Source organism: Geotrypetes seraphini, chromosome 14 (assembly GCF_902459505.1).
Source record: "Geotrypetes seraphini chromosome 14, aGeoSer1.1, whole genome shotgun sequence".
In the NCBI taxonomy this organism is placed as follows: domain Eukaryota; kingdom Metazoa; phylum Chordata; class Amphibia; order Gymnophiona; family Dermophiidae; genus Geotrypetes; species Geotrypetes seraphini.
In genome coordinates, this window is record NC_047097.1 from 5156394 (window position 1) to 5182792 (window position 26399).

At 43.4% G+C, this 26399-nt stretch overlaps 1 protein-coding gene across 3 annotated transcripts in view; it reads right to left on the minus strand.

The window, feature by feature from the left end:
* Nucleotides 1-26399, minus strand: part of TRIP4 (thyroid hormone receptor interactor 4) — a 147768-nt gene that overhangs the window by 2567 nt on the left and 118802 nt on the right. For all 3 annotated transcript variants that reach the window (XM_033920643.1, XM_033920642.1, XM_033920644.1), the window contains one exon: nucleotides 11637-11739. In XM_033920643.1, the coding sequence (XP_033776534.1) occupies nucleotides 11637-11739 (103 nt within the window). The remainder of the gene's footprint in view (nucleotides 1-11636; nucleotides 11740-26399) is intronic.

The following is a 26399-nucleotide window of genomic DNA, read 5'->3' on the forward strand; positions in this document are numbered from 1 at the left end:
AAGAGGCAGAAGAGAGAGGGAGAACACTAGGAACATGTCGATCAGGAGAACACCCAACTATTTTCCCTGGGAATCTGGGGCCCTGGTACTCCTGTGACTCCATTATAGGAGGCAAATATTTAAGTTCCACCACCACTTGCCCCCCCTCCTTTGTAGGCTCTCAGGGAGACACTAGTCATCTGCTGCAGCCCACTATACGTAGGTGAGTATGAAACTGTGACCCCCCCTAGGAGTACTGCAAAGCTCGTGTGTACCACACACAGGTAGGGTGTAGCTTCAATACATACAACTGCTCATGTCCTCACAAAGAAAAAAACAAAAACCCACTGTGCAAAGCACAATCCATGCACTAAGGAATAAGGAGCTCACAGGGTCACCCCACCTCTGCCCTGCCAACATGTGGGCCTCATAAATAGAAGACCACTTCCCTTCCCCCTCTTGTCCCACATCTACATAGTCAGAGCAATCTTGGGGCCAGCTCACTAAAGTACACTCAGCCACCTGCCTTTCCCCAGTAACCAGCCCCACCTACCTCCAATAGTGCAAATGCACCACACAGAGGCCACTAGGCAACCCTTGGGCCCTATGCCCACCCCAGCTCACAACCCACCTGGCCTGTGTTGGCTAGCCCCCCAGCCCTCCCTGCAAGCAGTCTCTTGCCATCTGTCCCAGGCCACGTTAGGAGCATTGCACAGAATGTCACCAAAACAATCATGTATATGAAGTCCAGACCCATCACCTGACACCAGTCTTCCACAACTTGTAGGCTCCTCGTCCACCATGACCTAAACTCACTGTGGTGCCACTATAGGCTTGTGTACCAGAAGGATACAAACCTCATCCGGTATATATAAACTGCTATTATTATTATTATAAGATTGCACCTCAGAGCTGAATGTACAGTAAGTACCTCCCCACAGCATCCCTGCCACATCCCTGTCCCTTATCCTGTCCCCAGTGTGCAATGATCCTCCTTTCAGTATGCCCACAACCCCAAACAATAAGGTGACATGGTATGACTCAGGGGAGAGGGTGGCATTTGTCCACCAGCAGCCATCAATCCAAAAGGACACAGAGTGCCACACACTCATATCTACCACCTTGCAGCACCTGGGGGAAAAACAAAAGCAGACTCCACAGATACAAATAGTGGGTAAATATGACAAGCATAACCCCCTGTTCAATTGTCACCTGAAATTAATCAGGCCAGAAGCCACCAGAAAATCACCAAGAAGGAGCTGCATGATCCATCCACTATCTGCTTGGAGATTGAGAAAAATACTGAACATTTCAGGCTGCACGATACCCTTATAGGGCAAAGCCTGTGGGACTATTTTGTTGTCTATTAACTGGTAAATGGAGATAACTCATTTGTTCTAGACTGGTCTGGCATAGATGTAATGGAAGTAAGCATGCTTGCAGTGCTGGCATCAGGGCTCCCCTGTTGCCAATAAGTGCAACTCTTTACTTGACTTGGGACAGCTTTCTGATGGGTGAGGCTGGGGCAAAAGCAGACAGGCCCATATCAACTCAGGCTCAACTGTGGCTATGTCCCTGCTTCACTATCATATCTGTTCCATAACAGGTAGGTACAACAATTTATGCAGTGGCAGAGGAGTTATATACTGTATATCAGTGTCAAATTTTGAGGGAAGAGTTTGCCTCCATGTGCAACAGATTATTTTCGGCAGGACCAGGTCCTGCATGGAATGCACTCTTATTGTAGTTTTAGTTGGACAAATACAATCTTAGAGACACACAAAATGATAACACCAGAGTTGATGTTGAGTTTTTCCCTTTATAAGTATAAGACAGCATTTTTGGTGTGCACACACTAGAAAAGTCCTTTTGTTAGTGGCCATTTTCTTTCTAATAAAAGAGAAGGACTATAGGAATTTCTATCAACATGACATGAAAAATCATTTAAAGTGAAAATCAGTGTCATGTGATATGAACCCTCTCTTCTATGAGTGGAGATATTTCTGGATCTAATCCCCCTCCCTTCCCTCCTAACCTTCCTTCATTTACAATCTGTTCAAAGCACATCACACACACACACGCTGATCTGAAGTGATACTCCATGAGGTTATCACTCTAGGTTGAAATCAGTATCTAAGTCTTGTGATGTTTTATTTATTAAGAGACACCAAAGAGAAGCTGCTGCCTGAAGACAGGAAAGAAAAAAAAATAGCATGTCAAGAAGGGAGAAAGCAGATACTGAACAGCTCGTACTATACTTGAAAGAAGATGATCTTTGTATTACTCTCCAAACTTGAGATAGATACGAGATAAGAAAGTAAGATGATACTTATATTAGGAAAAAATTGCAAGACAAGCGAATAGTGACAGAAGGCTTATAATATCAAAATTAAAGAATCAGTTTCCAATCTGCCAAATGACACAGGTTATGGATGGTCACACACCATTTAAGCTCTTTGAAATTAAAGAAAACAAAACTAAAAACCCAAACACACAACAGAGTAAGCTTTAAATGGAAGTGAGAAAATAAGAAAAAAAGGCAAGCTTGTTTTGTATTGATCTACCTTACCTCAACTGATTACAGTACAGAAACTGGTGCTACAGACATTCTATTCTTCATCAGATTCTAATGTGCTAATTCACTAATGAAGAGAAATTATCAATTTCCAATAGTTATAGTGGAGAATTTGTAATACAGATGAAGGTAACCCTCCCCCAAGAAATAGAAACTCACCAAATCTTGGTGTGCTGCAGAATAACAGGGAAATAAGTATGATGCAGATGAACCAGACATAAGTGATAGAGATGCCCAGCAAAGTAAAATGATCACAGCTGATCCATCCTATTTATCAGATAACGTCTCTCTTTATATGTTAGCTAGAATCATTTTGGAGGCTCTCTACATAGCCTAGGAATGGAGTTATTTTCTAAATGTAGGAAACCTAATATTTAAGTTACTTACTTGGAATGACAGCCCTCTGTAGGCGGCAGGATACATCAGATAAATTAATGGATGATGCCATTTGAATATGCCAACACAGCCTGCTCTAGAAGAGCTCAGGAATAACCCAGAAGAGTTTTCTTGAGCATGTGCAGGACTTCCTATGCTGGTGCCACAAGACTCCTCAGTATCTTTCTGACCTATTTAGATGTTAACTTTCCCAGATGGTATGCCTCATTTATTCTGCTGTCTACAGGCAACCTTTGGTAAATGTAAACTTTGCTTTCGACGATCTGGATCAATCAGCCACAGAAGTAGGGAATCTCATAACTGGATTCTGCATGGAAAACCAATAGATTTGGGGAAGATGACTATAAATTGGAAAGTTGCTTGTGTAAAATCACTGGCTTTGCAAGACATATTGTCTAAGACAAGTAGTGGAATATAAATGTATGGATAAAGGACCACATTGTAGTTTTACATATGGAAAAATTATGGCTTACCTCAAAATTTTCTTTCCTTTAGACTGTTGTACTGTTCTGCACAAGTAGGTGTTATCCTCTCCTACCAGCAAATGGAGATAAAGAGAAAAACTGACTTTTACCAGAGACCTCACTGGTATTAGGTGGTACTCTCTGGAAAGATCCAGTCGGCATCTGCCAAAGCAGTAGAAGGTCATAAGAACATAAGAAGTGCCTCTGCTGGGTCAGACAAGAAGTCCATCGTGCCCAGCAGTTCGCTCACGCGGTGGCACAACAGATCCAGGACCTGTGTAGTAGTCCTCTATCTATACCCATCTATCCCCTTTTCCTTCAGAAAATTGTCCAATCCTTTCTTGAACCCTATTACCGTACTCTGTCCTATCACGCCCTCTGGAAGCTCATTCCAGGTGTCCACCACCCGTTGGGTGAAGAAAAACTTCCTAGCATTGGCTTTTCCAAATGCCCTCTCGTTCTTGTAGTTTTCGAAAGTTTGAAGAATCTGTCCCTCTCCACTTTCTCTATGCCCTTCATGATCTTTGTAAGTCTATCATATCCCCTCTAATCCTTCTCTTCTCCAAGGAAAAGAGCCCCAGTTTCTCCAGTCTCTCCATGTATGAAAGGTTTTCCATACCTTTTATCAAATGGGTCACTCTCCTCAGAACCCTCTCGAGTATCGCCATATCCTTCTTAAGGTATGGCGACCAATATTGGACGCAGTACTCCAGATGCGGACGCACCATCGCCCGATACAACGGCAGGATAACTTCTTTCATTCTGGTTCAAATACCCTTCTTGATTATACCTAGCATTCTATTAGCTTTCTTAGCGGCCGCCGCACACTGTGCTGACAGCTTCATTGTCTTGTCCACTATTACCCCAGAGTCCCTTTCTTGGGTACTCTCAGTCAATAACATCCCTCCCATCGTATAGCTGTACTTCGGGTTTCTGCTTCCCACATGCAATACTTTACATTTTTCTACATAAGAACATAAGTAGTCGCCTCCGCCGGGGCAGACCAGAGGTCCATCCCGCCCAGCGGTCCGCTCACGCGGCGGCCCATCAGGCATATTGCTTGAGCAGCGGTCCCTGACTAATTTTATACCTACCTCTTACACTTATCTCTAAACCTTCAACTGCTCTTATCTGTACCCCTCAATCCCTTTGTCCTCCAGGAACCTATCCAGGTCTTCCTTGAAACCCTGTATTGTGCTATTTCCTATCACGGCCTCCGGAAGGGTGTTCCATGTGTCCACCACCCTCTGTGTGATAAAGAATTTCCTTGCGTTTGTTCTAAACCTGTCCCCCTTCAATTTCATCGAGTGTCCCCTTGTTCTTGTGGTTTCTTTCAAATTGAAAAATCTGTCCTTGTCAACCTTTTCGATGCCCCTCAGGATCTTGAAGGTCTCTATCATATCTCATCTGAGTCTCCGCTTTTCCAGGGAGAACAGCCCCAGCTTCTTCAGTCTGTCAGTGTATGTAAGGTTTTCCATACCCTTAATCAGTTTAGTTGCTCTTCTCTGGACTCCCTCAAGCATTGCCATGTCCTTTTTGAGGTACGGTGACCAGTACTGTACACAGTATTCCAGATGCGGGCGCATCATAGCCCGGTACAGTGGCAGGATGACTTCCTTCGTTCTGGTCGAGATACCCTTCTTAATGATACCTAACATTTGGTTTGCTTTCCTCGAGGCTGTGGCGCACTGTGCCGACGCCTTCAATGTCGTGTCTACCATCACTCCCAGGTCTCTTTCCAGCTTACTGACCCCTAGCATTGATCCCCCCATTTTGTAAGTGAACATCGGGTTCCTTCTCCCTATATGCATGACCTTGCATTTCCCTACGTTGAAGCTCATTTGCCACTTTTTCGCCCATTCTTCCAGTGTCGTAAGATCCCTTTGGAGATCCTCGCAATCTACCGTGGTTTCAACCTTGCTGGGGAGCGGGTGGGGGTGTGTCGGGCGGGGAGTACGGTGGTTGACTGACTGGGGGTGTGGGCATGGGGAGTATGCGTGGTGGCTTGAAAGTACTAGGTCAAGTATTGCATGAGGCGGTGGTCTGTAGTAGTGCTGCCCAATTCAGGAAAAAAAATTTCGATTCGATTCGATTCAGCCTATTGAATTGGTTTTTCGATTCGATTTTCCTGCCCAATTGGGTGTTTTTTTCAAACTTCCTGGTGGGTTTATTTTATAGCCTCTTCACCCCCTTTTCCTTCTCCTAATCACACTGGCACTGTGGTGTAAACAGAATAAACAAACAAAAAAGACTTTTCCTCTCTCTATTAAATCCTAGCTCATGTTTATGGTCTAACACCAGCTCTGGCATGATACATGTTTCAAATCTGACATATTGTAATCACAAAACAGAAAATAAAATTAGTTTTTCTACCTTTTGTTGTCTGGTCATTATTCAAATCTTGTTGGTCCCAGGCTCTGGTTGTCTTCTGATAACTTGCTTGCCAGGGTCTCCTTCTTTCTTCGTGCTAACCATCCATCTGCCATCTCTGTCCTCCCCTTCTGTTTCCCTTCCCTCCCCAGGAGGTCTGGCATCTTTCCTTTTTTCGTCTCCCTCCACAGATCCACCTTTTCTTAACTACCCTTTCATCCAGCATCTCTCCCTCCTTCCCCACCACCCCAGGGTCCACCATCTTTCCCTTTCTTTTCCCAACTACCCTCCTATCCAGATATCTCTATCCCCCCTCCACACCATCCCTTGTGTCCAACTTTTCTCCCTTTCTGTTCCTTCCCTCCCTAAATCCCATTGTTCATCATCCCTCTTCCTCTCCTCTATTTTAGACCCATTATTTCTCCCCCCCCAAGTCCGGCATATGCACATATCTTTGAACCCCCCTTCCCTCCCTCCCTCCGTGTACTTCTACACCAGGGCTCCCCTCCCCTGGTCTGTCTCCCCTGAAGGCCTGCATTTCCCCCTGAAGGCCTGCACCCCACCCCAAAAGGCCTGCCTGTCCCCCCTGAAGGCCTGTGCCACCATCCCTGAAGGCCTGTTTCCCCCTTGAAGGCCTGTCCCCCCTTGAAGGCCTGCATCCCCCCCCTTGAAGGCCTGCCTGCCTGTCCCCCTGAAAGCCTGTCCCACCTCCCACCCTGAAGGCCTGCCTGCCTGTCCCCCCCTTGAAGGTCTGTCCCCCCTGAAGGCCTGCACCTCCTCCTGAAGGCCTGTCCCCCCCTTGAAGGCCTGCATGTCCCTCCCTGAAGGCCTACAACCCACCCCTGAAGGCCTACAACCCACCCCTGAAGGCCTACACTCCACCCCTGAAGGCCTGCCCGTCTCCTCTGAAGGCCTGTACCCCTCGAAAGGCTACACCCTCCCTGGAAGGCCGCACCCCCCCTGAAGGACTGCATACCCAACCCCCCCGGAAGGCCTGTGTGTTCCCTCTGGCCTCCCGGAATCAATTTTCCTAATTTCAGCAGCCTGCAATAAGATCGCTGGTGCTAGGGATCTTTGCAAGCTGCCATATGGTTTCAGAGTGTCTTCTCTCTGCTGCGGTCCCGCCCCTCCTCTGACAGCGGCAGAGAGAAGAGAGCTCCGAAGCCGTACGGCAGCTTGCAAAGATCCCTAGCACCAGCGATCTTATTGCAGGTTGCTGAAATTAGGAAAATTGATTCTGGGAGGCCAGTGGGAAAGACGGACAGTACAGCAGCGGGAGGCCAGCGGGTAAGTCACTTCCCGACTGACCCTCCCCACTCGCCCTCTAAAGCAGGAGTGGAAGGCCAGCAAGAGGCAGCTTTAGGGGAGAGGGTCAGTCAATGAATTGGGAGGCCGATTTTTTGTCCTGGTAAATCGATTCGAATCGTGAATCGGGCAGCACTAGTCTGTAGTCCTCGGAGGTATCAGGAATGTTCACATCCCTTGCTGTCTGTGGGGGGAGGACCTGGCTGGGGGGTCCTTTCCCACTTATATATAGGATTGCCATGTTTCCTTTACACTGTTGAGCCAGTAGAGTATGGTTAAATTGAAAATTTCCACATTAAATGTGGCTGGGATCCATTCTCCTATCAAACGTAGGAAGGTGTTGACATGGTTCTGCAAAGAACATGTTGAAATTGCCTTCCTACAGGAAACACATCTCACGATCATAGAGCATTAGAAACTGAGAAGGGACTGGGTTGGGGAGTAATACTATTCCTCCTATAGTAGCCAACAACAGGGGGTGGCTATTTTGATTCACAAGCAACTTCTATTTCATTTGCATAAAGTTTTTCAGGATAAAAAGGAAAGATTTATGATAGTCCTTGGGGAGCTCTGGGGGCATAAATTGTTGCTTTGTAAGTGTACGCACCTAACATTTATAGCCACAGATTTTTTTCAGGAATGTTGGCAAGACTGGCACAGCACTCGGGTTATCAGATTGTTCTAGGGGGGATTTCAACATTATGGCAGACCCTACCTTGGATTGCGCTCCCTCAAAATGCTTCACTCGAGATCACGGCGGCAAGGGGATAAACTTTTTGACCCAACAGATTGGACTTTTAGATATCTGACAGTTGATGCACCCCACAGAGCGCACTTATACCTTTTTCTCCAATTGATATAACCTCTACACTCGCCTGGATTACCTTTTGCTGTCCCCTTCGTTCCTGCCCATGGTGGAAGTAGACATTTTGGAGGGTCCCCTTTCAGATCACTCTCCCGTGTTGCTCTCTTTCCTGTTAGCCGCAGACCCTACTGAGTGGATTTAGCGCTTCCCTTGTTATTTGTACAAGGATCTTACATTCCATAACTATTTGCGGGACAAACGGTTAGATTACTATGGTACTAATTTTGCACCTGACTTTGACCCGGGCCTCTTTTGGGAGGCGTCCAAGGTGGTTCTTAGGGGCTTCATTATAGTATATGTTGTGGGTAAAAAAAGGAAACAGGAGGGGAAGCTGCTGATGTTGTCTGGAGAGATGCAACAACTACGGAAGTATCACAAGAGCAGTCTGTCTGAGGCAGATCGTTCTAGACTGCAAGACCTTCGGAAGCGGGTTAACACCATCCTTGTGGCCCGGGCAGAACGGGACATTTATTTCCGTTGCTATAGTCTTCACAGATGGGGGGAGGGGAAGGCGGGCAGTTTGCTGGCCCGATTAGTTAGTCCATATCATAAACGTCAAGTGATTACGTCTATTACAGACCCGCAGGGCCGTACGCACACCACAGAAGCTCATATCCACCAGCAATTTGTGACCTATTATAAAGATTTGTATGCCCACAGGTCTTTTGCAGAGACGGATCGGGATACGTTTTTTCAGAACGTCTTACTCCCTCAGCTTACACAAGACCAGATTCAGGCTCTAAACGCCCCCATCACACTCTTGGAGGTGGAAGCCAGTATTAAAGGGTTTAAACTTACTAAATCTAAGGGACCTGATGGGTATGGGCCTGAATTTTATAAGATTCTTTCAGACATTATCTCACCCTCCCTGAACACGGCTTACAATACTCTGCATTCTCATAAATCTCCAGGACCCGATGGGTTGGGCCTAAATATTATAAGATACTTTCAGACATTATCTCACCCTCCTTGAGCACGGCTTACAATACTCTGCATTCTCAAAAGAGTCTGGATCGCTACAATATGGCCCATGTTGTTCTGCTACCCAAGCCAGGCAAGGATCCATCCCAAATGGGCTCTTACAGGCCCATATCACTCTTCAACCAAGATGTGAAGCTGTTGGCTGCATTACTTGCAAAGTGTTTGCATGCCTTTTAACATCTCCTTATCCATAAGGATCAGGTGGGTTTTATTCCAGGCAGATATGCCTCTATGAACTTAATTAGAGCAGTGATAGCTATCTACTCTAGGAGGGGGGGGGGGTGTAACAGTAGAGCTTTAATAGTGGGCCTGGACATGGAAAAGGCATTCAATAGCATATCCTGCTCCTATCTTTTTTGGGTCATGGGTCGTTATGGCCTGGAGGGTACTTTTTCAGAGTGGGTGCGCAGTCTCTATTTTTCCCCTCAGGCTCAGCTTCTTGTCAATGGCCACCTTACCTCTCCTTTCCCTTTGGAATGAGGCACACGTCAGGGTTTTCGGTTATCCCCACTCCTCTTTCTTCTTGCTATCAAACCATTGGCGGTTAAAATACAATCGGACCCTATTCTTCAGGATATTCGGATGTGATTGGGAAAGTCGCCTTAACTTGTTTGCAGACAACATCCTCTTATATTTAGAACAAGCCCATTTACATTTGCCCCGGGCTCTAAATCTAGTGCAGGACTTTGGGACAATATCTAATCTCCGGGTTAATTGCGCCAAATCGGAACTACTCCCATTGGCTTTGGAGAAACATGAGCGCTGGCATGACTTTTACTTATTCCACCAGTTCGGAAACCGATGCGCTATCTGGGGGTTTACTTGAATGTCCATTCGAACCTTATGTACCAATATAACGTCCTTAATCATATTGAGGCCATCCACACACTCTGCGTTAAATGGAAGGACCTACCGCTTACTCTTTGGGACCGAGTGGCTTTGTTTAAAATGGTCCTATTACCAAAACTCCCATTTCCCTTATGGATTACCACTAAAGATGAGCGGGCATTTAAATCTATTCTTCTTTCTTTTATATGGCGTAATATATTGTCCTTAGATAAGCGGCTGGGTGGCTTGAATCTTCCAGACATTCGTCTGTACAATGTAGCTTCATTGATGTGGTTTGTCCACGAGGGTATCACGGGATGCTATAAATTTTCCCCAATCGATGGACGACTGCGTGGTGCACTTCCCATTCCTTTTTATCCTTATTGCATGTGTCGCCCGGGGTGGTTCCAATTTTTGACGCCTTTACGCCAGGTGGTGGTGGAGGAAACAGCAGCGGTCCCCTCAGGCATCTCCCTTCCTCCCTTGAGTAGGGAATGCTGACTTCTTTCCAGGAATGGGTGTTTCCGGGTTCCGGTTATGGGCTGTGTCTGCGGCACCTTCTTGAAGGGGACATAGAGGTTTTCCCCACCTTTTCTCAGCTGCAGTCTAGATGGGAGCTTCCGGCCACACATTTTTGGGCATATATACAGATCCAGCATTATTATTCTTCCCTGGTCCGTCAATGGGGGGGAGCAGTGGCCTCTCAGCAGATCGGATACACAATTGGCATTGGTGCTCCCGCAGATGAACCGGTTAGCTACATGGTACAAGGTTTTTAAGTTTGCCCCTTCGGCTCTATTTCTGGACAGGCTGGCTGGCCTTTGGTCTGGAGACCTGGCAATTGACTATTCCAGAGCTCAATTCTTGGATCTCTTTGCTAATCTTTCCTCCTTAGTGGGCTCCACAGACCTTAGAGAAACGCAATTTAAGATATTGAATCGTGCTTATATTTCTCGAGCTCAGGGCAAAAGTTGTGGGTCTCTGGGATGATGCCACTTGTTCCCATTGCCAGAGGGCCCCGGGCACACTGATCCACATGTTTTTGGAGTGCCCTCATGTGGCTGTCTGGCTTAAGGTTCTCCCCTTCCTGGGCAGAGTGGAGGGGCGGTGAGTGCCCCGGGACTATAGCCTATTGTTTTTAGGAGATCAGAGAGAGTTACTTCACAGGGGATTTGCCCTTCCGCACAGAAAGTTCCTGTACACTATACTCATGTTAGTAAAAATCCATCTTGGTCGCTAAAAATTTAAGCATTACTGTACACATCATCCCCGACCCTGAGGAAGAACGAAACGTGTCGGAGGGGAATGATACAGTTATGCTCCAAGCCAAGCTAAGTAGCACTTATTATAGCTTTATGAATTTTTGAACAAGCACTGGCACTTTAGAATGAATTAAGACACTGAAGAAGGATTGTGGGGGTTTTTTTAAATAAGAAAAATAAGAAAATTTTCACAATGTTCCGATGAAGATGGTCACCACACCAATATTATAATCAATATAAGAGTATAAGTGTGGCATTCTGAGGAACTTGTTATTAGAAGATTTTGAGGTTTATACAGTGGTGATTAAGGTATTTCTATGAGAAAATAACCCATCTGTCTAGAATGTCTCACCTATTGCACTGGAAATTAAATTCAGTGCCTAGATCAGCTAAGCGCTCCGATCTAGACACCTAACTGTAGGCATGTTTTGTAGAATCGGGGCATTAGGACTGGCCAAGGGGTTCTTTTGTTACCTCAGACATGCTGCCCATAGTAGAGAGATTTAAATAACAAGGAAAAATGTGGAAAAGCACAAACATGTATTGATATAATAAAATGTCTAAATGTTTTTAAATAAATACATTTTGAATTTTAAGTTACCAGAACTTACATATCTTGTGTTTTCCTTTGATGGGGAATTTCAAGATTAGCTCCTGTGGATATGTGCAGATGAAGACAAATGGTGATCCTGACTCCTGACATAGATTGGGATACTATAAAACACAAGGGAAAAGATATATAAGTCATATATATATATATATACAATTCTAGTGTTATTAGGCCTGATTTTCAGTAATAGTGAGTCAGGTAAAGTGTTGGCATTTATTTGTATATTCAGTAGCACATTGTTTCCCCTTTCCTATAAACTTCAGAAGTAGTTATTTTATTTAATTATGCTACTAGTAGAGACCCATTTACAAATAAGCAAAGACACTTTATTAATTTTGAAATATTAATTTATATATATATATATACACATACACCGTGTTTCCCCGAAAATAAGCCCAAGCATGATTTTCGGGGTAGGTCTTAATATAAGCCCTACCCCCAAAATAAGCCCTAGTCCCTGAATTTGCTGGCAGCAGCCCCCTCCCGTTGACTCTTCCATTTCTCCCTCCAGTCTGAACCCCGCTGACCCTCCGACCACGAGACCTACTATCTCCCTCCACAGAGCAGTGTCGGCAGCACTCTAAACAGGCTGCTTCGTGGCCTTCTCCCACCAGTGAATTCCATCTGCCGCATCACTGATGATGTCATCAGCAACGCGGTGCATGGAGGGCCGCAAAGCAGCCTGTTTAGAGTGCTGCTGATGCTGCTCTATGGAGGGAGGTATGTAGGTCTCGTGGTTGGCGGGGTTGAGATGAGAGAGAGAGAAGGAAGGATGGGATAGTCAGGGGGGGTTCGGCTGTGCGGTGGGGGGGCTGCTCAAGGGTTCTGCTGCAGCTGCATGGAAGGAAGGGTTAGAAGCAGGGCAAGGGGCACGAGGGATGGGAGGGAGGGACAGAAAGATGCTGTGCTTAGTACAAGGATTCTGTTGCACAGGCGGATGGGAGGGAGGGATAGAAAGATGCTGCAGAGGGAAGGCATAAGGGGAAGGGTGAGAGGGGAGGAAAGATGCTCCCATTTACAAATGCTCCACCTGTGGGGGAGAGAAAGGAAAGAAGAAGAATTGGGGTGGAGGAGTGGAAGGGAGAGATAATTATTGTATATGAAAAAAATAAGACCTACCCCGAAAATAAGACCTAGTGCATTTTATAAAAGGTGGTATATAAAGCTTAATAAACCACAAACCATAACCATGCATTTAAGGAGCACTGCTGAATATACATTTATGCATTGGCTACAACTTCCACTTATCTATTTCAGCTACATCTGCTACTTAATGGTTCTTTACTGGAGATGAAGCCCAAAGCTCCCTCCCCCAGCGCACTATGGCACACGGTATACGGTCGCTGATCTGGCACTAATCCGGTGCAATCAATGTACACATTTGACAGTTTAGGGGCTGGGGAGTCAATCCCAAATGATTTTTAATCAAATCAAGGGGTTTTGAGGCAGAAATAAAACATTGAAAAAAATTGATAAAAATCTAAAGATGGCCACCACCAGTGAATTTGCACCAAAAACAGCAAAAATAAATAAAATCTGAAAATAAAAAATAACAATTTGGGGTTTGGGAAGGTAGGAGACCTGAACCCTACCCTCAGAAATTCTCAAAATAAGTTTTAGAGAGTTTCACAGACCACCCCCCGAAATTCCCATAGGAAATAATGGAGGTGTAACTCACAGTCTCTGAAGTGCCTGCCTGTCAGTTCTGTACACTGCAGCTGAATGGAGGAAAAGGATTTTCTGCCTCAAAACAACTTCAAAATGACCAGACTTGAAGATCTTTGGACTGCCAGTTGGACAGACATTGACTGTAACCTCTGCTCCCACGGATCCTCTCCATGCAACCTTCTTTCTTTTTTTACTCAGGACGCATACAGCCTGCGCTTAAACCCCCGGAAAAGTCAGAGGGCAAACGAGCTTCCAGGGGAATGGATCCAAAATCTAGGAAGGGTGACACACAGCATGATAGCTCTACAGATCTACCGAAGTCTCTCAGTGAAGAAGCAGTTTGGCTCTGCGAGACTGGGTCCTTTCCTCTTATTATTAGGATTTTTTTATATATTGCCTATCAAGGTTATCTAAGCAATTTTTTTACAATCAGGTACTCAAGCATTTTCCCTATCTGTCCCGGTGGGCTCACAATCTATCTATCTATCTGACAGAGAACTCTCACAAAGGGGGCTCAAGGCACCGCAAAAGTTGAACTTTAAGTGAAAAAATAAGAAAAACATGCAGAGCAATTCCAAACAACTTCTGCATGGATTGCTTACAGAAATTGAAACTAGAGGGGGCTCTAATTCTCTCTCTAAGGTAGGAAGAGCATGTACTCAGAAAAATGTTTGGATTTCTACAACTCCCGGATTGCGGGAAGGGATTGAACACCTAGCATACTGAATCCAGAAGGGACGTAACAGAATTGGGCAATACGTGTACTAAACAAAGGAGTCAAACATTGGTGCTGTAAACCTGGACGAGTCAAATCCTGAAATTCATGGCTTACAAAATCAAGTGCAATAAATAAAACCTCAGCAGAATAAATATTATTGTCTAATGGAATCACTTGATTCAAATAAAGCTATTTTAATACAGCTAGACCTGGTATTTTATGCAGGAAGCAACACACAAGGTCTTTCTTTGGCAGACAAAAAAAAAAGATATAATTCACAGAGAAGGGCTGGAAAACATCACTTTCATTTCTGGATACAATTTAGTTTCACTGATCTGAAGAGAATATTCCCATAAGACAAGAAAAAAAAAAAAGCAGCTTGATAACTTTATGTTTAATGTTACATAGTACCAAAGGGCTGATGCACACAGTAAATGCAGTTTCTTTGTTTGATTTGCTGTGCTACCACAATCGCCCAATGCTAAAAGGAGTTTTATATATGAGCAAACTGAGAACAAATTACACAGATATCAGCACACAGCTCATTTAAACCCACGGTAATGAACTTATTAAATCCAAATGCAAAGGAATGTGTGCTTTTTTTTTTAATACCAGGGCTTTAATGTCAAACCAGAGGCATGCAAGCTTGGAGGAGGAATCCACTGTTAGAAGGGAGCAGCTGGCTGTTCCAATGCCTATCGGCAGTCAGAGTTATATCAGCCATGGCACACAAAAAAGGAAAGTCTTTTGTTGCTGGCATTGAGGTTTTCATGTCTGTTTCTTCTTCATTCAGCAAGCCTGAATAACCTGCCATGTTTTCTTAATTTGTTGAAGAACATGGATTAAAAAAACCCCAAAACATGGCAGGGAATGAGGAGCTGAGAGGGAGATGCTGAAGCTACGAACAGCAAAGCACTGCAAAGATTCAAACAATATTAATAATATTGACGTGCAATACAGTATCTCAGTACGTGCACATATCTACATGCAATGAAACTTTTGAGTGCAGATACAAATTGTTATTCGCAAAATATAGCTGCTACAAACACAGACCTTTGTGTGCATGCTTCTGGTGTACTTTCCCATTCTTGCTCTCAACTTATTTGCACAGCATTTGGTTAGTGCACTGGGCATCAAGCCTCAAGTGCAATACCTGGGGTTTAAGTGTTTGCTCAAGCTGTTCTTCTCAGACATCCTTGTAACAAACAGAGAAAATAGCCTTCACAGATAGTCAAAAGAGAGCAGTGACAACTCAGAGAGACATCAAAAGACAAGTACACAGAACTACTTTACTGAAATCCAGATGTATGATTAAACCTGACTGTATAGAGGCCAACCATGTTTCATTTTGACCTGTATTTGGTTTCTTTTCAGTTTTGGATGAAAATGCTGGTATTTCTGGTGCCTGTGGCTCAGGGTGACTAAAGTAGGGAAAATCCTGTTATAAATCCTGTGTTTTAGGGTAGCACTGATAGAACCTGCAGTTTTGTTTAAAATACTGTGTTTTAGGTGGTATAGAGCCTATATTTCTGGTGCCTGTGGCTCAGGGTGACTAAAGTAGGGAAAATCCTGTTATAAATCCTGTGTTTTAGGGTAGCACTGATAGAACCTGCAGTTTTGTTTAAAATACTGTGTTTTAGGTGGGATAGAGCCTATATTTCGGTCTTACTAGTATTCAGCCATTGTTTTCTGCTGATTAGGTGGTGAAGGGAGGGGCTCTAGTTTACTTCTAAGGTTAATTGCATTATCTTTGGGACATTGCTGTGCAAGGCTGCCCTGTGAACTTCTAAAAGCTAAGTTACTCAGCATTTCATATTCTGCTCTTTTGACTGGTTTTCAGCATTATATCTGCTTAATTTCTCTTCTCCTCCCTGTTTCTTACTAAAAAAATATAAAAAAGCACAAAAAAATAAATCCTTCTCTTTCCTCTGTTAAATCTTATTTCCTCTTCCTGCAGTTTTGTTTAAAATACTGTGTTTTAGGTGGTATAGAGCCTATATTTCTGGTGCCTGTGGCTCAGGGTGACTAAAGTGGGGAAAATCCTGTTATAAATCCTGTGTTTTAGGGTAGCACTGATAGAACCTGCAGTTTTGTTTAAAATACTGTGTTTAGGTGGTATAGAGCCTATATTTCTGCCTTACTAGTAGTCTTACTTATAGTCCCACCAACCACAGGGACCACTATTCATATATAGAGACCCATATAATCAGGACTACTCAAATCAAGTCACTTCACAACCAATCAAGATGTCCTTTATTCTTTGCAATCACTGTGGTGCTTTAATTCCAAGACATACTATTTGGAGGCTTAAGGCTTGCCCCATCTGTCTTCAACTTGCCAGTATTAAGGAGGAGCTCTGCAAACTTAAACAGGAATTGAATACAATTAAAGCAGCTTCCATCACTCCACAAAATCATACCAACTTACCACCTCTACCTCAAAGAATAAAACAGCCCAGGAATAAATGGGTCACAGTAGGCTCAGGAAGACTGCGACATGTAACACATAAACATCCACCTTCACTAATATTACCTCTACAGAATTCCTTAGCTCCACTAGTGCACTGTGATACTCAGGAAAACAAAAGGGAGGTGGGACTGGAACCAATGAAGGTAACTCAAGAGAACAAGCGCACCTAAGTACAAATAAAAAAGCCAAAAACAGAAAACTATTTCTGTTGGGGGATTCCATCATCAGAGGCATTAACCTTGGAACACAGGGCGAGGAGACCAAAATAGTGAAATGTCTTCCAGGATCCTCAGCTACCAGGAGTTCCAGGCAAATACTGACTATAATTAAGGAAGAAACTAAAGATTTTAACACTGATGCTGTTATCCATCTGGGAACAAATGACCTGGCCAACAACTCCACACTTGCAGCACAGAAAGCTTTTCGGGAGCTTGGTGAGGGCGTGAAACCTTTTGTAAAGACTTTAGCTTTTTCTGAAATACTGCCTGCATATGGAAAAGGAGAGCAAAGAGTGAAAAACACAGAGGACTTTAATAGATGGCTCAGAGCCTGGTGTCATCAAGAAGGCTTCAGGTACATAGGAGGATGGGGAAATACATGGAAGGACAAGAAGCTATATTGCACTGATGGGCGACATATTACTACAGCAGGAAAAATAAACCTTGCAGAGAAATTTAGACAATATTTTTCTAGGCATTTAAACTAGAAGGTGGGAGCGGTGTTTGTACGAAGGACAATTATAGAGACCACCCCCGGCAAAAGAAAAGATGTGATAGTAGTAAAGGCTGCAACATAAGCAATATCAGCAACTCATTTCTTAGTATTGCAACGGAAAGTGAAACGACACAAAAATCCATACGAAAAAGGAGATTATCGCTGAAAAATAGCTGGAAAGCGATGACCACAAATGCTCACAGTCTAAGCAACAAAGTTCATGATCTGCAAGCCCTGATATTAGAGGCAGATCTAGATATTGTTGCTATCACAGAGACATGGTTCAGTGAATCACATGGATGGGATGCAAACATACCGGGATGTAATCTTTTTAGGAAGGACAGAGATGGTCATAAAGGTGGAGGAGTAGCTCTCTATGTAAAGATCAATATCCAAGCGACCAAAATGCAAGGGACCTGGGGAGAGGAAGAAGCGATATGGATTGCTCTAAAAAGAGAAGATGGAACTTCTATCTACGTGGGTGTAGTCTACAGACCTCCGACTCAATCGCAGAAAATTGATAAGGATCTGATTGTGGATATCCAAAAGTTTGGAAGGAAAGAGGAGGTTCTGCTGTTGGGAGATTTCAACCTGCCGGATGCGGACTGGAATGTTCCGTCTGCGGAATCGGAAAGAAGTAGGGAGATTGTGGATGCCTTTCAAGAGGCTCTGCTCAGACAAATGGTGACGGTACCCACAAGGGAAAAAGCGATATTGGATCTGGTCCTCACAAATGGAGAGAGTATCTCTAATGTTCGAGTGGGTGCTCACCTGGGTAGTAGCGATCATCAAACGGTTTGGTTTGATATAACGGCTAAAGTGGAGAGCAGCCGCACGATACTTAAAGTCCTAGATTTCAAACGTACGGACTTTAATGCAATGGGAAAGTACCTGAAGAAAGAGCTGTTAGGATGGGAGGACATAAGAGAAGTGGAAAGACAGTGGTCTAAGCTGAAAGGAGCGATAAAAATGGCTACGGACCTTTATGTGAAGAAAATCAATAAAAACAAGAGAAAAAGGAAGCCGATATGGTTCTCCAACCTAGTAGCTGAGAAAATAAAGGCGAAAGAGTTGGCGTTCATGAAATATAAAAAAAACCAAGAAGAGGAGAGCAGAAAGGACTACAGGGTGAAACTGAAAGAAGCCAAGAGAGAGATACGTTTGGCGAAGGCACAGGCGGAAGAACAAATGGCTAAAAATGTAAAAAAGGGAGATAAAAATTTTTTCAGATATATTAGTGAAAAGAGGAAGATAAAAAATGGAATTGCTAGGCTAAAAGATGCTGGGAACAAATATGTGGAGAGTGATGAGGAGAAAGCAAATGTGCTAAACAAATACTTCTGTTCTGTGTTCACAGAAGAAAATCCTGGAGAAGGACCGAGATTGTCTGGCAAAGTTACATGAGAAAATGGAGTAGATTCTGCGCCGTTAACGGAGGAGGGTGTTTATGAGCAACTTGAAAAACTGAAGGTGGACAAAGCGATGGGACCAGACGGGATCCATCCCAGGATACTAAGGGAGCTCAGAGAGGTTCTGGCGAGTCCTATTAAAGACTTGTTCAACAAATCTCTGGAGACGGGAGTGATTCCTGGGGATTGGAGGAGAGCGGATGTGGTCCCTATTCATAAAAGTGGTCACAGGGATGAAGCAGGAAACTACAGGCCAGTGAGCCTCACTTCAGTTGTTGGAAAAATAATGGAAGTGTTGCTGAAAGAAAGGATAGTGTATTTCCTTGAATCTAATGGGTTACAGGATCCGAGGCAACATGGCTTTACAAAAGGTAAATCGTGCCAAACGAACCTGATTGAATTTTTTGATTGGGTGACCAGAGAGCTAGATCGAGGACATATGCTAGATGTAATTTACTTGGATTTCAGCAAAGCCTTTGATACAGTTCCTCATAGGAGGCTGTTGAACAAACTTGAAGGGCTGAAGTTAGGACCCAAAGTGGTGAACTGGGTCAGAAACTGGCTGTCGGACAGACGCCAGAGGGTGGCGGTTAATGGAAGTCGCTCGAAGGAAGGAAAGGTGACTAGTGGAGTCCCTCAGGGTTCGGTGCTGGGGCCAATCCTGTTCAATATGTATGTAAGTGACATTGCTGAAGGGTTAGAAGGAAAAGTGTGCCTTTTTGCAGATGATACCAAGATTTGTAACAGAGTAGACACCGAAGAGGGAGTGGAGAATATGAAAAAGGATCTGCAAAAGTTAGAGGAATGGTCTAATGCCTGGCAACTAAAATTCAATGCAAAGAAATGCAGAGTAATACATTTGGGGATTAATAATAGGAAGGAACTGTATATGCTGGGAGGAGAGAAGCTGATATGCACGGACGGGGAGAGGGACCTTGGGGTGATAGTGTCCGAAGATCTAAAGGCGAAAAAACAGTGTGACAAGGCAGTGGCTGCTGCCAGAAGGATTTTGGGCTGTATAAAGAGAGGCGTAGTCAGTAGAAGGAAGAAGGTGTTGATGCCCCTGTACAGGTCATTGGTGAGGCCCCACTTGGAGTATTGTGTTCAGTTTTGGAGACCGTATCTGGCGAAAGACGTAAGAAGACTTGAGGCGGTCCAGAGGAGGGCGACGAAAATGATAGGAGGCTTGCGCCAGAAGACGTATGAGGAGAGGCTGGAAGCCCTGAATATGTATACCCTAGAGGAAAGGAGAGACAGGGGAGATATGATTCAGACGTTCAAATACTTAAAGGGTATTAGCGTAGAACAAAATCTTTTCCAGAGAAAGGAAAATGGTAAAACCAGAGGACATAATTTGAGGTTGAGGGGTGGTAGATTCAGGGGCAATGTTAGGAAATTCTACTTTACGGAGAGGGTGGTGGATGCCTGGAATGCGCTCCCGAGAGAGGTGGTGGAGAGTAAAACTGTGACTGAGTTCAAAGAAGCGTGGGATGAACACAGAAGATTTAGAATCAGAAAATAATATTAAATATTGAACTAGGCCAGTTACTGGGCAGACTTGTACGGTCTGTGTCTGTGTATGGCCGTTTGGTGGAGGATGGGCAGGGGAGGGCTTCAATGGCTGGGAGGGTGTAGATGGGCTGGAGTAAGTCTTAACAGAGATTTCGGCAGTTGGAACCCAAGCATAGTACCGGGTAAAGCTTTGGATTCTTGCCCAGAAATAGCTAAGAAGAAAAAAAAAAATTTTAATTGAATCAGGTTGGGCAAACTGGATGGACCATTCGGGTGTTTATCTGCTGTCATCTACTATGTTACTATGTTATTTTTGGCTGAAACAAACTTACTTTTTACCCATAGTGAATACTCCCAAACAGTAGTGGGCTCAGCTTATTCCTTCCTTCTCCCCCTCCCCAGAACAGCGGGCTCAGTAGTAGGCTTGGCATCCTCTACCAACCACCAACCCACCTTAGAGTTCCTGGTAGTCCTGGTAGTCTAGTGCAGTGTTATTCAACCTTTTTACACCTATGGACTGGCAGAAATAAAATAATTATTTTGTGGACTGCCACCGGTCTTCGGACTAGTGGTTGAAGAACATTGGGCTGTCATAGGCCAGACCCTGCCCATCTCTGCCCCAGACCCCACCCCTATAATAGTACTAATTGTAACACTATTTTTTCCATTCATTTTTCATTTATACACGCAATATAATCTTATTAACAACACATAATGGTTAACTACAAAATTAAATTACACAAAGCACACTGTATGCTTCTCAACATTCATGCCTACCAGAACACAGATAACCCCTATGCAAATACGGGACCAAAAACTAAAAATACTAATATATACAAACAAAACTCTAAGATTCAAGACTCTGCATGCAGTACAACCTCCAAAGAAATAGAAACAAATGCATTTCTTCCTGAACAGTGCAAAATACAGACAGCAGATGTATATTCAATTGACACAATCCAATCACTACATTTAAAAATAAAATAATTCCCCCTACCTTTGTTATCTCTCTCCCTCCATGCAGTGCCTTAATTTCTGGCCTGCTCCCGCCTGGCCGTTTTATGCCACCCCCGGCGATATCTTTGGGCCGGCTCCCTCTTCCTCACTGACACAGTTGCACAAAGCCGCGGGCAGAGGCTCCTCACGCGTCCCGCACCTTATCTGGAAGCCTTCCCTCTGACATTGCGACGTCAGAGAGAAGGTTTCCAATTCAGGCGCAGGACATGCGTAGGAGCTCACGGCTTTGTGCACTGAGGCAGTGAGTAAGAGGGAGCCAGCCAGAAGATTACACTGCATCGATTGCACTGTTTCGGGCCCAAAGCACATGCCAGCCCTGTGGACCGGCAGGAAATTTCTGCAGACTGGCACCAATCTATGGACCAGCGGTTGAAGAATACTGGCTTGTTGGAGCAGGAGTGAACCCCAATCGCTCCTGCCCATGCCATTTCCATCATCAAAATGTATGCTGTGACCTTCAGTAGCAGTCTCAGGAAACTGGAAAGATGGAAATTCAGCTTGAGTCTTAGCAGCATTTTCTTCCTTATTTGTGAGAATTAACTAAGTTGCTTTTTACACAGATATTTGAAAGAACTGAGGACATTACCCAGGCTGAAAATACTGATATTGACAACCCCTAACGCGGACATTATGCTGAAACACAGCTTGTGTTTGGTCCTTCATTCAAGTTTCAATGTTAACCCCTCCTGGAGGCCTATTGTACTTTGTTTGCTTGGCTTGGTTTTCAGTCCTTTGGGCTCCCTCTTTTCTGTTCATCTAGTGTTATACAATTCCAAAACAGAACTATGATTAGACTTTCTCATCAGGGATTTTTCATACAAATTAATCTGGTTTTCTCTGTGTGACGCACACTGATATATTTTGTACTATCTAAGAGCACAATATAGGACTTTCTGAGTGCTATACAGCTAGGAACTAGATCAATGGTATTCTCTCAGTTTATGATGGCCGCCAGAAGAAAGATCTGCATGCCTACTACCATTTTCGTAATAGAATCTCTCTCATGCATATTTGTTAAGGATGACCTGATCACCTGTTGGAGGCGCTTGAGGACTGGAAATAAAGACTAAGGAGACAATACAGAAAGTTGGTTAACACTAATTTGAAACAGTTTTACTGTGAGATAGCGATACAGAAAGTGTTTCAGCATGGAAAGCCTGATTGCATTGAAATGAATGCAAATGCAGTGCTATTTGCTACCTCTTGGCACTAGGGATTTATTTATTTTGAAATATACTGGTGGGGAGCAGAATGGAATGGGCTAAGTCAGGGGCTGGTGTAGATCACTGGCAATTATTTTTTAATTGATACGTTTCCTGTCAGTGCCTGAGCGTATTGCACGTAGTTGACTTACGGCAATTGGAAAAAAAAACAAACCAACAACCCTCTTACTAAATTAATTAACTTGGTTCTCAAAAGTCAAATCACAATCCAGTATAAAATCCCAAAACCCTAGATTTTTCCTCAACTATAAGTATCTCGCCAGTAAATGATACTATTGTTTTTACTCATAAAACCTTCTGGATTGCCAAAACAAATCAACTTGGTTTTCTGTTTATTCAATCTTAAATTAATAGATGTTCAATTATCAACTAATGTTAATGTATTCTGAATAAATCTAAAAGCCTCCTCACAATTTTCTAAAGCTGGACTCAAATATATATCATGCATATAAGATAAGACAAATATTCCTAAACTAATCAGCCATTCCCCCAAATGGCTCATATACAAGTTAAAAAAGTAAGGGCGTTTTGATTGTTAAAGTTACAGTTTTCCAATAATAAATTATAATTCTTTAAGACAGGCTAAGAGTTAATTATTTTTTATTTTGTTGTATGCATACCTTGACATTAATTGGCATTTTATATAGAGGACAACTGAATTTCAGTTTCAAATTCAGCACCAAAACCTGACAGAGTTCTCAAAAAGAAGACATATCAAGTGACTATTCCAGGCTTTTCTTGAAATCAGACACAGTCTCTGTCTCCACCACCTCTTCCGGGAGACTGTTCCACGCATCTACCACCCTTTCTATAAAAAAGTATTTCCTTAGATTACTCCTGAGTCTATCACCTCTTAACTTCATCCTATGCCCTATCATTCTAGAACTGTCTGTCTTAGATATTTATTTCCTGCTCCTTGCTCCAGGTCCCACAATTTTATTTATTTTTAACTTTTATTCTGTTTTTTAGCACTTATCTTTTTTCTGCCTTTTCTCCTGCTTTCACATTCATATTTAAATCCTGAGATTTTAAACAGGGAAAAGGTAATGGATGGATTTGAGGAACATTCTCACATTGATCACCTGATCTTCCCTCACTTACCACTATTTTCAACCCTGCCTGTTAGGCTTTCCAGTTTTTCAGTAGTCTTCTCTGCAACTCCTCTTTTGTGTATAGAGGAAAACAGGCCATAGGGATAGGCAGTGCAGAACCTGTTAAAAACTGTGTGGCCGGCTCTGCTTCCCTATGTAAATTGAAATCAACAGGCAGCGAGGGCTGAAATTGAGCCACTGAGGTGCAAATTGGAAAAGAAAGCCCTGAGCTCTGTTTTGCTATAGTAATCAAGGAGCCAGGAAGGACTGCACCAGATTCATATTGTTGCTGCTGGGACATAAGCAGTGCCAATCTCTAACAAGAAAACAAACTACATTATGGGGGCAGGAAGAGAAATCCTGCTCAGGAGCTTATAGAAAAAGGAATGAAGGATTCGCCAAAATCACCATATGGTATATTTGAATGAGAAATGACGTAAAACAACTAGTTGGCGTTTTCTGCCAGGTATTGTGATGAGGGTGATGAGAATTCCCTCTAGTAAGCCATGGGAAAGTTTTCATGAATTTTACTTGAGAAGATATTTAGGATAAAGGGTTTATATAGATTATTTTTGGCTTTTTTTTTTTTTTTTGTTTTTCCCTGATGAAGCCAATTATGGCAAAAACCAGGAACCCAGTCAGATTTTGTTTGGTGACACAGGGTGAATATTTGGTGGTTATCATTATGGAAGTTTCCCTGGAAGACATTCTTAAGCACTAAAGAGAAGTGAGAAAGAAAAACTGAAACAGGTAAGTGCACTTAATTCTCTTATGCTTTTTGAAATTAGTTGTGAATCGAGATACTGTGGACTAGTGCGATGATTGAAAATGGACGCTTCCTCACTTTGACTTAAAAAAGAGCACATGCATGTGAGCTACATTAGCAGCCGTTTTGAGTGATATACAATTGAAAAGAGTAAATTATTATAATACTAGCTTTATTTTATTTTTATTTTTGCATTGAAATGTTAATAAAGTGAAAAATATGAAATTAAATATTAATCCAGAAATTAGAGATTTGTATTGAAATTAACTTGTGCTCCCGCTTTGGATATATTAGTAGGCCAGCAATAAAGCCAGATTGATTAGGGTGCACTAGCTGTGGGACCCAGCTCATCAGTCTATCTATCAATATCCTAGTAAAAATCTTGAGGCCAACCCCTAGAAGGGAAATAGGCCTACATTAACCACACAAGGTGGGGTCCTTGCTCTGTTTGGGTAAAACAGTCACTCCTGCCAACCGCAAATAGTAAGGAAGATGGTCCCCTGCATTTAATGAGTTGAAAAAGCAAGGGAGGCAGAAAAGAGTGCTGAAATACTATATAGAATTTGGCTATAAATCTATCAAGGCCAGGCGACCTTCATGTCTTTACTGTAAGGACTGATGAACTTCCACTAAAGTGACAGGGTGGTCCAAGTACTGAGAATCCCCCGCTTCTATAAACACCCAACCTGACTGACCCCAAGTACGCATCAATTTCTTCTTCTCCCTACCTCCCCCCCACCGGTGCACATAGTCTTATAGTATTGTACAAAGCATTCCTGGATCTCCTTTCCTGTTCTCACTAACATATCATCTACATTCTTTTTTTGTTTAATAGTTTTTATTGAAATTTTCAAAAAAAGGAAATAGCATGAGAATTCTGCAATCACTGGAATGTCAGCCTATGGGATACCAGCCTGCTTGCTTTGTTATTGTATTCAAAAAAGTATCTATATGAGTATCTGCAACTGAAATTGTCAAATATGCCTGTCTTCAGGTTTGTGTTTATAGTCTCCTCCAATCTCGAGAGAGTTTTGTACAGAGTCGAAACAGCTTCTTACCTCTGTCTATTTTTATAAACTGCCAAAGAGATAAGATGTCCCCTCATAGTGGCTTTGAGTCCTTCACAGACCATCCTTGGTGATGCCTCCCCCCATGTTAAACTCAATATATTCTGCAATAATGGATCTTAATTTCTCCACCAACTCCCGGTTTTCCAATAGGCTGGTCTTCCAATAGGCTGTCATTTAGCCTCCAATATTTCTGGTCCTGTCCCTGTGTGATCAGCCAATCATACCCACACCGGGCATGGTCAGACCAAGAAATTTGCTCTATCCCTGCCTGGGAAACCTGATGTAACTAGCCTCTCTCCACTAATATATAATCTATTCTGGAATAAGTACAGTGTACTGCAGAATAGTGCATATGGAGGGACATAATCAAAACAAACATTTGTTTTGGGCCTAGGGCACTAGTTACCCAAAGTCGGCAGCATCCAAAGTTCATTCTCGAAAAATACGTCCCAAAAATATTTTTGGGGAAAATCGTCTACTTCTACATCCAGCTGTTTGATCGTCCAGACTGCTAGTACGTCTATCTTTATACTATATTCTTGTCCAAAAAATTGTCCAAGTCCCAAACATCTAGAACAAGACCTGTTGGAAGTGGGAGGGGCCATCAAAGTAATGGACTGGCCACCCAGACATGAGAACAGAGTAGTGGGGCACCTTATAGGGCACTGCTATGAACTTCACAAAAAGGGTGCCACATAAACATCTCAACTCCCTTGCAGGTCATGGTGACTGAGACCCCCTAAACCTACTATACCCACCTGTCTACAACCCCAATAGCCCTTATGGCTGCAGGTACCACCTATATGGAAGTACAGTAGGGTTTTGGTTTTTGGGGGGTAGACTCACATTTTCCATCATGAATGCAGTGGTTAGAGTGGCTTATGCCCTCCACCCTACCCCCAGACTACTTAAGCAACCCCTGTGCTACTTAGCCACCCCCCCCTCCCCTCAACTACTTAAGCCACCTCTGTGCAGCTCTACTAGGCTTTCCTATGTCTGGTGCTAATGTTCTGGAAGTAGATATGTACGTTTTTATTCTGATTTTTAGGGGGGGTCAGTACTTTGTGTCTGCAGTGGTTATTCTGGTCAGATTGGATACTTTTGGGC